Genomic DNA, 15,556 nt, shown 5'->3' on the forward strand with positions numbered 1-15,556 from the left:
CTCCCCCTTTTTGTCCTTTTCTCGCACTTCACAGGTTAACCTTACACAAGATGGCCGCCTCGATGGCACTGGGTCCTAGAGAGCACGGAAACAGCCGACTCTCTAGTCAACTTCCGGCTTGGAACCCCGAAGATCAGTGCGTGATTTCCGGGGTTGGGTTATGGTACGGGAAAGCAGCGGTTCTGAGCTGCGACTGCGCAGCCGGGACCTACGGGGTCAAAGTATATTACGTACAGTTGCCCCGGCGTGGAGGTAGAGGCGTTTCTCTTCTCGAACTTCCGGTTTAATCGCGAGAGTTGAGCTTTGCTAAGAGGCGAGGTGGGCGGGGCGGGGCGGGGCCGAGCTCTGCAGGCGGTGCTTGGGCCCGGGGGGCGGCCTCGAAGGACTCGCGAAGGTTCTAGAGGCGCCGCGTGCGGGAGGTGGGCCGAGATCTCTCGCAGGGTCGGGTGTGCCCTCAGGCCGCGGCCACTGTGAAAGGTGCCGGTGCTGTCTGCGCTCGGGGGTGAGCGCGGTCAGTGCGGCGTTTCCTGTTCTCGCCCCTGCGCCGCTGCAGCTGGAGCCTTCCCTCACGCAGCCCGAGCATGGCTTCAACTGTGGAGGAGGTAAGGGGTCCGGCCTTCATCTTCCTCGCTCGCCCTTCCTGGAGCTTTCCGCTCCGTCTCCCGCCCCACCGCCGTTTCCCGTGCGGAGCTGCCTAGCGGCCGCACGCGACACCTGCCTGTCGGACCGCCTTCCTGCGTACTCGGGTTCCCGCGCTTCCCCTTGGCCTCCCACCCGCCCAGCTGCAGGCGCCCCGTTGCCGACCCGGCCACTGCGGGCCTCGGGGCCTTCGCTTTCCCCGAAAAGTTGACGATCGATGCCCCCGGCTCAGCCTTGGTCGGCGGTGTAGGTGAGCGGGGGTGTGTGTCGTGGTTCCCGGCGGCAGGTAGGTCCGATGGTGGGCCTGAGGGCTGGTCACCTTCACGTTATCCTCAGGCCCTTTCCGCCCGCGTTACACTGGCCTGAGGACGTGAAGCGTCGTTAAATTAAAGCTGATTACAAAAACTGAGTGTCGTTCCATGGTAGAGGGCAGTTGGAAGGTGAGAAGTCTTCGGTCCCGGCACTTAAATTCTCTTAGTCATCTTTTCTCTACACAGACTTTGCGCAAGTTATGGTGCTTCTCTGGGTCACAGTATCCTTTTCATAGGGTTGTAAAGACCAAGTAATAGTTCTAAATGTTCAAAACAGTGCTTGACAAAACAGTCTGCTATAGGCGTTTTTAAAAATAAATTGTAAAGTTAGTTGTAACTAGTGGTGGGAAATAGCTTTTTCTCTTTTAAGCTCTTTAAACAGAGACAGCTTAACTTTTTTGGAGACTTAGTTTGCACAGTTACAGCATGGGAATAATAAACTTGGATTGCTCTATTTTTGACTTAAGATGACAGTACTGTTATTCACAGTAAAGTGTTGGGTATCCATTGACTAGATTTGTTCTCTGGAAATCTTTTTGCTTAATATGAACAAGAGTGGGAAATCTCACATTTGACTTTTTAAGTCTGAGAATTTGCTTTAAATGAAGAAAAACTATGTGTGTTATTCTGGATAACTTGCCACAGGTTTGTTAGGTGTTAAAGATTGGCCTTGTGGTACCATGTGCTCTGAGGAAAGAATCTCTGAAGTGACTTTACAGTCCTACATTTGGCGTGTTCAGTATTAATCCTCTTTAAAGTAAGGGGCTTTCTAATTGCGGTGTATACATTTAGGGACACTTTTTTTTTGTTTGAGATGAAATTCAGTTTTTAACCATTTTAAAGTGTACGGTGCAATGCTTTTTAGTGTATTCACATGTTTTTGCAATGATCACCACTATATAATTTGAGAGTATTTTCATCAACCCCAAAATATACCCATTAAGTGGCCATTAAGCAGTCACTTCCCATTACTCCTTCCCACTCAGCAGCCACCATTCTACTTTATGTCTCTATGGATTTGCCTATTCTGAGCATTTCATACAAATGGAGATTTACAATGTGTGGCCTTTTACTTTTTGGCTTCTTTTACTTAGCATAATGTTTTCAAGTTTATCCATGGTGAAACATGTATTTCTTTTTATGGCAGAATCTTTTTTATGGATATACCACATTTTGTTTATTCATAAATTGATAGACATTTGGATGATTTCCACTTTTTGGCTATTATGAACAGTGTTGCTATGAATACTTGTGTACAGCTTTTTATGTGGATATACGTTTTCAAATCTCTGCGTATATATCTAGGAGTGGAATTGCAGGGTCATATGGTAACTAACTTCGAGAAACTGCTAAACTCCTTTCCAAAGTGCATCTTTACATTCCCACAAGCAGTGTATGAAGCTTCCGATTTCTGCACATCCTCGTCAACACTTGTTATTTGCTGGAGTTTGTTGTTGTTCGTCATCCTAGTGGATGTGAAGTGGTGTATCATTGTGGATTTAATGTGCATTTCCTTAATGCCTGATGACGTTGAGCATCTTTTCATGCGCTTGAGGGCCATTTGTCTGTCTTTGGAGAAATGTCTGTACAAGGTCTTTGCCTATTTTGAGGCACTTTGGTTTTATTGCTTCCTAGTGAAGAATTTGGAAATAGATTAGAAGAGAAAGCTTTAATGTGTTTATGGATAGGGATAAAAGGGAGGTGTGATTTTGCATAAGGAAAACAAGTGAATGCCTAGATAAATTAGGTAAGAAATGCTGTATCTAAGGCATCTTAAATATGTGTACAGGAAAAGCACCAAAGGGATCAATTTTACTGGTTTCAGATCTGCAAATAACAGAGAAGAACTGAGGAATTACCTTAAACAGGCCTGCTGTAAATTGCTTCAGACTTACAGTGGATATCTTATTTTTGTAGTACTGTAGAGCCACACTGGCTGTAAAGAGGGCCTGGGGATCTCTTGCTTAATTCTCAGAGTTCTCTTCTGAGTCTCCTAGAAAAAGGATTCCTATTCCAGTCAAGAAGTAAAACCTTTTGTTTAGACTCTATACGTTTACTTTTTTTTTTTTTTAACTAAATCCTTACTCTGGAAACAATATACTCATTTAACATTTTAATTTTTTTTCATCTTGTTATTAGAATGAATGTGAATTTTGAAAGCTATTACAACAAAAAAGATTGCTTTGCACTAAAAGCATCTTGGTTCTATGCTTTAAAGATGAGTTTGCAATTTTTTTTCTTAGTAATATGAGTTTTGGGAGGTGGGGATAGAATTTGGGCAGGAGACTGGGCACAGTTGGACTTTTTATACCAAGTTAGCAGTTACAGATAGGTGAAACAAGGGCATCTGAGTTAAATGAGATAAAAGACTTGGGATAAAAGAAAAGCATTTGTTTTTCTGGTTTGCATTTTCTAAGACTCAAGAAATCTAAAGACTTTCGAGCTGTACTTTGGATATTATACTAAGTTACCAAGCATTTAAAGATTTTTATATTGAGCCTTACATGATCTCAGGCTATAATGTCAAAGCCTTCCTGTCAGATTGCTAGCTAGTATCAAGCCAGAATGTAAAGTCATTTTAAGAGAAATGAATCCCTTGTTTATAAAGATCTCATGCATTTGCAGTAAGTCAGAGGGTAACTGGGAAAAAGTTTTTAAGCCCATTAATTTTCTAACAGTGTCTTTAACTCTTAAATTAACACAATGTTGAGTCTGTCTCTAGAAAGTAATAGAAATAGACTTGGGTAGGCAGTGTATTGGCGTGAGAAGAAAAAAACAGGTGGCTTTTTCAGTGATCCAGGAGTGCATTGCATGTTGGATTGTTTGTCCAGGTTTTCATCCTCTACTGTGCAGCCAAGTCCCAGACTTTTGACAGTAAAATTAATCAGGAGCTTTAGAATTAAGAAGTTGTCTGACTTCTTAGAAGAAGAAATATGTCTTTATTTTTTTATCTTTTGTCTTAAAAATTTTAACTTTCTTATGTGTATTACTAGGGGTAGGAAGATCAGTGAGGACGCATCACTGACGGAAAGTAGAGTATTACTTCAGTCAAGTTGCTGTAGCATTTCACCACACTTACCATGTAATCACTCATCTCTTTTACTTCAATATTTAAAAAATTCCTCATATCTCTTGACTAGGACTGGATGTTACAAGGAAATTCACGATTCCCTTTTGTTGGATTTCTTCATGTTATAATCAGAAAATGTTTATAAATCACACTCGTATTTTGTAAATTAAATGTTTTAAAACAAAGGTAGATAACAGTCTACCAAACTGGAAAAATTTGGCTTGATTACCTATTGTTACTTCAAGATTAAGTTTTCCTTTTTAAAAGAAAGGAATCTTGAGTTATTTACAATTCAGTAGGCTAGAGGAAAGAATCCTTTTTGCTACCCAACCCTAGGAAATTTAAATGAACCTCCTATTCTTAGCTCTTATTCAGTAAATTGAAATGATCGATATGCACAATATCAAACTATTGTCTTATTTATCATAGCTAACTTATCTTTTATTTTAATACAGCTACAGAAAGATCTAGAAGAGGTGAAGGTGCTGCTGGAAAAAGCCACTAGAAAAAGAGTACGTGATGCCCTGACAGCTGAAAAATCCAGGATTGAGACAGAAATCAAGAATAAGATGCAGCAGAAATCACAGAGGAAAGCAGAACTCCTGGAAAACGAAAAGCCAGCCGCTGTGGTTGCTCCTATTACAACAGGATATACAGTGAAAATCAGTAATTATGGTATGACTCACCCCTACATACTGCTCTATACAGTTATTTCTGCCTCTGAGCCATGTATTCCTTAGTAGTGGCCCACTAACAAAATCAATTTTTTAATAGTCTTGAGTGTTTGTTTTTGGTGATTTTAAAGAGAAGACCCATTAGTTCTTATTTAATAAGATGCTTTTTAAGATATTAAAAAGAAAATGCTGCATTCTAAAAGCTAATTAATTAATAAGAGAGCAAGATGATTAGTACAATGGTGAGTAGCAGCAAGAAGGAACCTATTCTGAAATATATTCAGTATATATGGACACAGCTTTTTGTTTTGTTTTTCTTCCTGTTTTGCATTTCTGTTTGCCAAACAATCACCGATATTAACTGAGGAAGAGAATCCAGTTATATTCAAACAACATTTTTGAGCACCTAGTATGTGCCTTTATTGTGCTTGGACTTGTGGATACAGAACAGTGAGCAAGACCCAATCCCTGCTCACGGTGTGGTTGGGACATAGACGTACAATTAATGCCATAACAATGTCATAATACCATTTTCCCTAAATTGATTATAGACTTTTTTAATTTTGGAAGCAATGCAACTTGAAGTCTGAGTAATGAGCTCTCACGAAGGCAGGGACAGTCTTATTTTCCTTTGTGCTCACAATATCTAGCACACAGTAAGTACTTAATATTTCATTAACTGAATAGAGATTTATAAAGTATTATGAGAATATAGCTGATAAAGTAATTCTGCTGGAGGGGAGGAACAGTCAGGGAGAATTAGAAGAGACATGTGAGTTTAAAAGCTGAGTTCAAGTATGAAGAAAAGAAGGGAATTGCATGAGCAAAGGACATGAGACATGAAACGCATCATGCGTTTTGGGTATCGTCATAGCAAAAAGCAGTGTGTGTGTTGTGTTTAAGTGATGTACTGCAGTACTATAGGAGATACGCTGTGTACTTCGTTGACGATAGGAAACTGGTCTGAAGGTGGTAGGATTCTGGCATAGTAACTAGGAACCTAGATTTGTGTTTAGGGAGAAATAGTTATCAATGTGGAGGATGGGTTGAACGGATGGGAAGTAACTAAATGAAGTACAGAACCCTCTAGAACATCTTTTTTTTTTAAACACTAGATTTCTATAGGACTAAGAAAAAGTCATATAGTACAATAAATAGATAAATATATATTTTATTATATGATGTGCTTTTTATGTGACATTTGTGTATTTTCTGTTAGCAGAATTCATGTAGGTTAGAGACCAGCTTGATAATAAAAAAATGAAATAACTTCTAGATATTGGTAGGTTAATTAAATTGGCAGATTTGGATGAATTTGACTCTAAATTTATATTCTGCTTTATCAGGGAAAGGAATTGAGGAAGCTAGGTTTGCATTTGTTGAACTGCTTAGAGAAGTAGAAATGATTATGGAATTAGCTAATACTGATTAGACAAAGCTGATGTTTAGCCATCCAGCTTGGTGGAGATTATCAATATTTAGGAATAGGACAAAACTATATCCATGAAAAGGGGAAATGAGCTACAATTAAGGAAGTATTTAACGATCATATTGCTTACTCTAAGGAATAAAAAGAACATGGGCTTTGTGTTCAGTAAACCTGGATTTGAATCCAGGTTGTTTCACTAGCTAGATGCCTGACTTTGGGTAGATTACTTAACTGCTTTGAAGCTCAGTTTTTCCATCTAAAAAGTTTCTTATATCTTTATTTCTTTCATGTTTCTATTACTAGATTTTTATCTTAGTGAGTTTTATTATGAGCTGTGTGCATTTGCTATTCCAGAGATAGATCAGACTTTATTCATGGTCCAATTTCTGTTGTTGTTAACCAGGATGGGATCAGTCAGATAAGTTTGTGAAAATCTACATTACCTTAACTGGAGTTCATCAAGTCCCCGCTGAGAATGTGCAGGTGCATTTCACAGAGAGGTGAGTTCTCATAATGGGGAAGACAGTGCCTTATTATGGGTTCTTTTCAGTTTCTAAAATTCTGCTTAAATTTAAAATTATCCTTTACATCTGCTTTAAAGGTTGAGTCTTATCATCTGGGATGGCCAGGTGCACATCCTAAAGTAAAACTGGCTTTATTTCCACAACGACTGAAGAGCACCTTTCACAGAACCAGAAAGATAAAGTGTTCACTATTGTGTTGTAGGTCATTTGATCTTTTGGTAAAGAATCTAAATGGGAAGAGTTACTCCATGATTGTGAACAATCTCTTGAAACCCATCTCTGTGGAAGGCAGTTCAAAAAAGGTAGGTTTACTTTTTTGTTGTAATATTGTCATAATTGTCATATTTTTTTCATAATATTGTGAAACCTCATGAAATTACCTGGCCAGTTTAGAATTAAGATGAACTAGAATTAATTTATCCTGTTGCCTGTTTTGTAAATAAAGTTTTATTTGAACATATCAGTGCTCATTTATGTATGTGTTGTCTGGCTACTTTTGTGTTTCAGTGGCAGAGTTAAGTAGCTACAACAGACCATGTGGCCCACAAAGCCTAAAATACTAATTATCTAGCTCTTTACAGAAAAAGTTTGCCAGCTCCTGCTCTAGAAAAATAGATTATAAGAATATTGCATTAGAATCAGGAGGGTGTTGAATAAACTGAAAGTGGTTAAGAATGAGACTTGAGGTTTTTTTTTTTTTTAATTTTTATTTATTTATTCATTCATGGCTGTGTTGGCTCTTCGTTTCTGTGCGAGGGCTTTCTCTAGTTGCAGCAAGCGGGGGCCACTCCTCATCGCGGTGCGCAGGCCTCTCACTATCGCGGCCTCTTTTGTTGCGGGGCACAGGCTCCAGATGCGCAGGCTCAGTAATTGTGGCTCACGGGGCTAGTCGCTCCGCAGGATGTGGGATCTTCCCAGACCAGGGCTCGAACCCGTGTCCCCTGCATCGGCAGGCAGATTCTCAACCACTGCGCCACCAGGGAAGCCCGAGACTTGAGTTTTAATGCCAGTTTTATCACATATTAATTGTGACCTTTGGCAGCTCACTTAATCACTTTATACCTCAGTTTTCTCATTTGTACAATGGGAATACTAATTTTTACAAAATTGAAATAAACTGTCTTTGAAGCAACATTATTCATTTTTCACTAATTCATATAATCCTTCTGTTACTACCTAATTTAAATAAATGAAGTTTAATGCCCCTGGTACACAGATGTGCCATTCTGCTGTCTGTGTTTACATAGAGTTATGTGGCAGCTTAACGGTAATATTAGAATATAATTTAATGATTAACTTTTGACTCCCTGCTCCCTTCTTTGTCCACTAATCACATGTTGAAGTATTACTCAAGAGTCCTAGAGTTATGTGGATCATTGTTGAAAGGGCTGTATATTCTTGCTGTTTCTGCTCACCTTGCAAACTCCCTAACCGATACTGCCTTACATGATTTTCTGCCTGTCTCTGACCCCTCTTACTGTTTTATTCTCTCCTTCAATCATCAAAATCCAGCCATTCCTCCTCCTTGTTTTCAAAGACACCAGAATCATCTCTTCCTGTGTCAACTGCCTGGAAGGCCCTCTTTCCTGGAGCTTGGGCCACAGCTCACATTTCACCCCAGAGAGGCTTTCCTAGTGAAGTTCCTTCCCCAATACTCATTAACATCCTCTTTGTCTTGATAGCATCTAGTATTTGAAGGAATTACAGTTTGTGTATGATTTTCCAGCCTATTCATAAAAGTATTACTAGCACCTAAAACAGGTCCTGTACGTAACAGTAACTCGAGTAATTGAGTAAATAATTATTTTCTAAATATTCATGCCTATCTCCATGTGTTCTAAGTTGTACCTGTTTTCCACTTTTCTTCCAGATCAAGACAGATACAGTTCTTATCTTATGTAGGAAGAAAGCAGAAAACACACGGTGGGACTACCTGACTCAGGTTGAAAAAGAATGCAAAGAGAAAGAGTGAGTCTACATTCATTTATTTAAGAATTATAATGTATTCTCTGCTAGGGTTGTAGATGTTCATCAATAATGGAGGTGTATAGTCTGCAATTTGACCATTTACCTTCTAATGTCCTCTGATTAACCCAGTTATATCTGCTTTCACTTGTCAGAGGGCACCCGAAGAGGGCATGTATCTAGCATGTTGCTTTTTAAGGAGGTCTTTGTACTTGTGGTTGGTTCTTTTGTGCTGGTTCTTAACCCTGGGCCAGTGGTGCTGCTATATAAGTGCTGTGCTCATTCCGAGAGATTCCATTTCAGTAGTTCCATAGTAGCCCAGATACCCATATATGGTTTTTTAATTCCACAGAAGTTTCTGATATATAGTTAGAATTTCACTATCACTGGTATAGAGTGAAAAAGAGAATATTTTTATCCTCCTTAATAATGGCTATTCTGAAAAATGTTTATTCAAAGATACTTCCATCCTAGGTAAAACATTCCTCTGCTTTCCTGCAGTAGCAATGTACTACGTTGAGTCAATTAGCCATCCACATTTCTCTCACGCCTCCCTCCCATAGCCAGTGTGCATTTGGGATGTGGTCAGCTAAGGTGTTAGGCATTACCTGTGGAATTGCTTTTAAATCTAGAATGGATTACCTGAGTATAGGAACCTGTTTTACTGTTACTGTATCCCCAGGGTCCAGTACAGAATCTGGCACTTAATAAGTGAGGTAAGTGAAAAATTAAGTATAAAGTTAATGAGCCCAGTTTGCACACTGATTGAACTAGATAGAAGTGTTGACTACGTTGAGGGCTGTGCTTTTATACCACCAGGCCCAAAACTCAGGTATCTCAGGCTTAAGAGAAGGCTTTTCTAATTAAAAAATATGAGCTTTAGTATGTGTCCATATATAACATGTTTGTTTTTTATCAATGAAATTGTTTTTCATATTATATGAGGAAACATGCTTTTAAGAAAATTAAAAGTTTAGAAAAGTAAAAGCTTATTTCTTTACTTTTCCTGCTAAAAATTAACCCAAGATAACCCCTTACCATTGTTGTAAAAATTAATTAATTTTTGGCTGTGTTGGGTCTTTGTTGCTGCACCCGGGCTTTCTCTAGTGCGGCGAGTGGGGGCTGCTCTATGTTGCAGTGTGTGGGCTTCTCACTGCAGTGGCTTCTCTTGTTGTGGAGCATGGGCTCTAGGATGCATGGGCTTCAGTAGTTGTGGCATGTGGGCTCAGTAGTTGTGGCTCGTGGGCCACGTGGGCTCAGCAGTTGTGGCTCGTGGGCTCTAGAGCACAGGCTCAGTAGTTGTGGCGCCCAGGCTTAGCTGCATGTGGGATCTTCCTGGACCAGGGCTAAAACCCATGTCCCCTGCATTGGCAGGTGGATTCTTAACCACTGAGCCACCAGGGAAGTCCCCCTTAACCATTTTTGATGCCCATTCTTTGATGCACTAAGTGTGGTTATATATTGTTTAAGATGAATCTGTACATGTTTTGATTGATTGTCAGAGTATGTTTGGATACTCTGTCTTCCTCTTACCTCCACTCTTGTACTTCCTACATACTAATTTGTCTCTTTTCATACTTAGTAATCATACCTATAAAATTTGTTAGTAAATGGGATTATTTATATATATTTCTATATTCTATATATTATTATTACTATTATATGTTTCATGTACATTATATATATTCCTCCATTATTGATTGTGTGTGTTTTCTTTTTAACAGAAAGCCCTCCTACGACACTGAAACAGATCCTAGTGAGGGATTAATGAATGTTCTAAAGAAAATTTATGAAGATGGAGATGATGATATGAAGCGAACCATTAATAAAGCCTGGGTGGAATCAAGAGAGAAGCAAGCCAAAGGAGATACAGAATTCTGAGACTTTAGTCTTTTTGGGAACTGTGATGTGGAAATATCGATGTTTCCAACGAGGACATGTTGGTGAGCTGCACAGATACATTTGACATATAACTACTTACACAGTCTAAGTAAAGGCAATGAATTCTCCATTTCCTGCTGGAGGATTTATTTAAATAAAATATGCTTATTAAACAAACAAACACTCCCTCCAAAGATGGTTTCCTTAGTAACCGGGTCATTTTATTCAAGAAAAGGGTAATGTTTTCTAGTGTGAAATGTAAAGAAACAAGTCTTCTTACCTAATGAAAATGCCACATTGTGTGTATTATTGTTCAGCTAAGAGGTAGAAACAAGTTATTGCTTGCCTTTCAGTTCTGACATCAGCTCCCACCAATGTAAGAATAAAAATAAAACGAATTTTTGCATAAAATGCAAATTCATACCTGTGTTTCAAGGTTGTTCTAGAGATTGATCTATTCACAGCTTAAGTAATGTATATACCATGAATTAGCATGCCCTAATAATCTAATCACAAGTATTTTTCTCTAGATTTACATATATTTATGAATAAATTGGAACTAAATCGAAACTTGAGAATACACATATTTATATAGTACCAGTAAGTGGGTTTGCCATGGATCAGATGGCTTGTAAAAACAATAACTGTAAAGTAAAATATGAAATCCATCTATTGTGCTGAATAAAAACCTATCATGTAGCAGATGTCCAGATGTATGTCAGAAAAGTCAGGCTTTTAGGGGAATTGTTTATTTCAGAGGGTATTACTCCCCCTAAAATCAGAAGAGCAAGAAAGATGCCTGTGATTTCCGTAACTATGTTGTATTGGAGCTATTTGCCACTGCAATTAGAAAAGAGAAAGCAAATGCGTAGAGGAGAAATCCAAAACTACTACAGTTAATAAGAGAATTTGGTAAAAGTACTAGGGTAAAGTTTGGTGGGGGTTTAAAATTAACATAAAAAAATAGCCAATATGTAGGATAACTATTACTAAATATTGAACACATTATAAAACCTCTATAATTAAAGCTGTGATGTTGGCACATGAATAAAACAGACCAATGGAACAGAATAAAAAATACCCAAGGTGTATGGAAGGTTTAGAATACAGTAAATAGCATTTCATAACTATGGGGAAGAGATGGCTCTTATTGAGATAACTAAAAATAGCCATATGGGTACATTCCAAACAGATCAGAAGATCTAAATGTAAAAGTGAAGCCACATGAGTACTGAAAGACTCCATTGTAACCTCAGTGAGGGAAAACTATACTATGTGACTTACTTAAAATCTAGATGTAACAAAGCTAAATATTGATAATTTTAACTATGTAATGTTTACATGGCAAAACCCCCCCACAATTACCATGTTAATTACCAATTAACATGAGACATTGAGAGAATTCCAAAATTATTAACAAACACTTTGTTAGTAAAAGGAATGTAAGTGACTTTTGGTTTGTTCATAACCTTTTTGGCTGTGTTGGGTCTTCGTTGCTGTGCATGGGCTTTCTGTAGTCGCGGCAAGTGGGGGCTACTCTTCGTTGCGGTGTGCAGGCTTCTCATTGTTTGGCTTCTCTTGTTACAGAGCACAGGCTCTAGGCACATGGGCTTCAGTAGTTGTGATGTGTGGGCTCAGTAGTTGTGGCTCACAGGCTCTAGAGCATAGGCTCAGTAGTTGCGGTGCATGGGCTTAGTTGCTCTGCAGTGTGTGGGATCTTCCTGGACCAGGGCTCAAACCTGTGTCCTCTGCATTGGCAGGTGGATTCTTAACCACTGTGCCACCAGGAAATCCCTAAGTGACCATTTAACATATAAAAAGAATTTAGCATATAAAAAAACATACTGTATTTTAACTTTTATTGGAAAAACTCTAAAACATGGACTATTCAGGGTGTGGGGAAATACATATATGGTAATGGAATGAAAAGGTTGAGAAGCTTAAAACTTGTATAGAAGAGTAGTTGTTGGTAGTATTTACCAGAATTATATGTGCATTTATCCTCTAATTCACAATTCTACTTCTAGGCTCTTTCCCAAAAGTAACACTGGCAAAAATTTGGAGTGATATATACAAAAGATTGGAAACACCCAAATATCAACTCATATTTACTCATAGCTGAGTAAACTAGTACTTTGGGACATCCACACAGGAAGTACTCATAGTCACCAAAAAATGAAGATTATTTCCACATATTGATACACAGTGATCAGTCAGGATACAGTAAGTGGAAAAGCAACATGCAGAACATTGTTTATGCTACACTTAACTACCTTAGTGCCAAAAAGAGTGGGAAGGGCTTCCCTGGTGGCGCAGTGGTTGGGAGTCCACCTGCCGATGCAGGGGACGCGGGTTCGTGCCCCGGTCTGGGAAGATCCTACATGCCGCAGAGCGGCTGGGCCCATCCGCCATGGCCACTGAGCGTGCGCATCTGGAGCCTGTGCTCCGCAACAGGAAAGGCCACAGCAGTGACAGGCCCGCGTACCATAAAAAAAAAAAAAAAAAGTGGGAAATATGAATGTACAATACATGTATTTGCATAAAATTCAAAAAGGAAGAGTAAACCCAAATAAAAATGGTTACCAGTAGGGGGAGGAAAGAGATGGGATGGAAGCAATACTGTGACTATCTCTTTCTATAGTTTTGACCATCTAAAATTTAAGCATTTAAAAGCTAAATAGAAACTTGGGGGGATGAGATCAAGATGGCAGAATAAAAGGATATGGAGCTCACTTCTTCATACAAATACATCAAAAATACACCTACATGTGGAATAATTCTCAGAATGCCTACTGGATTCTGGCAGATATCATACAACCAAAGCAGCAAGAAATACACCACGTAACTGGGTAGGATGAGACCTGTGCCCTTGGGAGGGAGCTATGAAAGGTTTCCTCACGCTGGGATCCTCCTACACCAGCTGAGAGGTCAGCTAGGAAAGACAGCCTGAGACTTGGAGGATAGTGCAACATCTAACTTGTGGCAAGCAGGACAGAAACCAGCAGAGACCAGTGCCGAGGGTCCTTGCTATCTTGCTGCATTTCCCAGCAGGAGAGAAGCACCTGCTTGGTGTGCACAGCAAGTCGCTGCTGAAACTTGGATTTCAGCTGACAGACTGGGGAGAGGACTCTTTGGAGACAGCCTGAAGGGCCTGGAATGTGCTCAGGGCCACAGGTGGGAGTGTGCAGGATGGAGCCTGGGTCCGTCATGGGAGCCCAATTGTTAACACACACATGAGAGAGGGGCATGGCCCCGCCATAGCAGCCTCATTCTCGGCTTGCTCACAGTGGGCACAGGTCAGCCACTGAGTTCTAGGAGCACACAAAACACCAGTAGGTTGCCCACACGTGGAGGCAGAGCTGAGGGTAGTGCCAACAACAGTGTACTTTGTGAGCACACACAGTGAGTGACAAATGACATCAGAGAGTGCAGGTCCTGGTGGACAGCTCCTGGGGAGGAATACGCAGTGGCTCCTTTCCCAGATGGAGCACTCCAGCCCAACCTACCTCACACCACAGCTTATAATCAGATCTTGGGGCTTCTACTCTTAACACCTGGGGAGCAGACCCTGCCCCCAAAGGGCTATGACAACCACATAGGAAAGAGGAAGCCCTACTCAACATCCAGTGCAGCCTCTGGTCACCACAACACCAGACACACCTTCTGTTGGGAAAATGGCCAGCACACACAGGAAAGATGTGGTAGGCACCCATAACAAAAAGAGCCCTACGACCAAAAATACTGGACTCACACAAGCTATACAGGGATGCTTGCACATAAAAACAGCCCTTCAAGACCACAGTAGATAACTGTTTTCCCTAAATTCATAATAGATTCAGAGAAATATAAGTAAGAAAAAGCAGGGGAGCTATTCCCAATTAAAAGAACAGTGAAACAGACCTCTCCGGTCTACCAGACCCTGAGTCCAAAAAGGAGGTAATAAAAATGCTGAAGGGATAATGAAATACTGATAGAAATGCAGATCACTGTAACACACTATAAAGAGGAGCCAATTAAAATTAGACAATTCAATTGCCAAGATGAAAACCTATCTAAAGGCAATAAATAGCAAAATAACTAATGTAGAAGAACGAATAAGTGATGTGGAAAACAGAATAATGCAAACCACCCAATCAGAACAGCAAATGAAAAAGAATGAAAGCAACATACGAGAGTTATGGGATAATATAAAGCATGCCAATCTACGCATAACAGAGATCTCAGAATGAGAAGAAAGAAAAGGGGATCGAAAATGTATCTGAAGAAATTATAGCTGAAAACTTCCCAAACCCAAAGAAAGAAACATACCCAGGTAAAGGAATCACAGAGGGTCCCAAACAAGATGAATCTAAACAGACCTACACAAAGACATATCAAAATTAAAATGGCAAAAGCTAAACACAGAGGATTCTAAAGGAAGCAAGAGAAAACAAGGAGTCAGTTACAAGGGAACCTCTATAATGCTATCAGGTGATTTCTCTACAGAAACTTTGCAGGCCAGAGGGGAGTGGCAAGATATATTCCAAGTCCTGAAAGGGAAAAACCTACTATCTAGCATACTCTACCCAGTAAGATTATCATTTAGAATAGAAGAGAATTTCTCAGACAAGCAAAAACTAAAAGAATACAGCAATCCTAACCTATCCTAAAAGAAATATTGAAAGGTCTGCTTTAAATAAAAAAGCAAGAATTTATAAGAAAGGGAAAATCACAGTAGGAAAGACATATATAAAAGGACTGTACATCACTTAAATGGCCAGTACATAGATTAAAAGAATATCAAAAAAAAACTTTGTGGGCTTCCCTGGTGTGGCGCAGTGGTTGGGAGTCCGCCTGCCGATGCAGGGGACACGGGTTCGTGCCCCAGTCCGGGAAGATCCCACATGCCGTGGAGCGGCTGGGCCCGTGAGCCATGGCCGCTGAGCCTGCGCATCCGGAGCCTGTGCTCCGCAACGGGAGAGGCCACAACAGTGAGAGGTTCGTGTACCGCAAAAACAAAAAACAAAAACAACTTTGTGAAAGTGATTGTAACTACAATGAACACCAAAAGGATAAATAGGAAG

At 39.9% G+C, this 15,556-nt stretch overlaps 1 protein-coding gene across 2 annotated transcripts; it reads left to right on the forward strand.

Moving 5' to 3' along the window:
- The first annotated feature begins 344 nt into the window (after positions 1-344).
- CACYBP (calcyclin binding protein) lies at positions 345-11,192 on the forward strand. Of its 2 annotated transcripts, none has more exons than XM_032646833.1 (6): positions 345-602; positions 4,476-4,695; positions 6,527-6,623; positions 6,850-6,949; positions 8,518-8,615; positions 10,337-11,192. In XM_032646833.1, the coding sequence occupies exons 1-6, from the start codon at positions 582-584 to the stop codon at positions 10,491-10,493; spliced, it is 693 nt and encodes a 230-aa protein (XP_032502724.1). In that variant the 5' UTR covers positions 345-581; the 3' UTR covers positions 10,494-11,192. The 2 variants fall into 2 exon arrangements, with proteins under 2 accessions (XP_032502724.1, XP_032502732.1); XM_032646841.1 differs by lacking the exon at positions 345-602 and adding an exon at positions 3,936-4,032.
- Positions 11,193-15,556: the final 4,364 nt, after the last annotated feature.

Source organism: Phocoena sinus, chromosome 1, assembly GCF_008692025.1.
Source record: "Phocoena sinus isolate mPhoSin1 chromosome 1, mPhoSin1.pri, whole genome shotgun sequence".
Lineage (NCBI taxonomy): Eukaryota > Metazoa > Chordata > Mammalia > Artiodactyla > Phocoenidae > Phocoena > Phocoena sinus.

Excerpts from the sequence above, each read along its gene's own strand:
- CACYBP (XM_032646833.1), top strand. The coding sequence starts at position 582 with ATGGCTTCAACTGTGGAGGAG. Across the intron at positions 6,950-8,517 it reads TGGAAGGCAGTTCAAAAAAG|ATCAAGACAGATACAGTTCT; the intron begins GTAGGTTTACTT and ends CTTTTCTTCCAG. Across the intron at positions 8,616-10,336 it reads AAAGAATGCAAAGAGAAAGA|AAAGCCCTCCTACGACACTG; the intron begins GTGAGTCTACAT and ends TCTTTTTAACAG.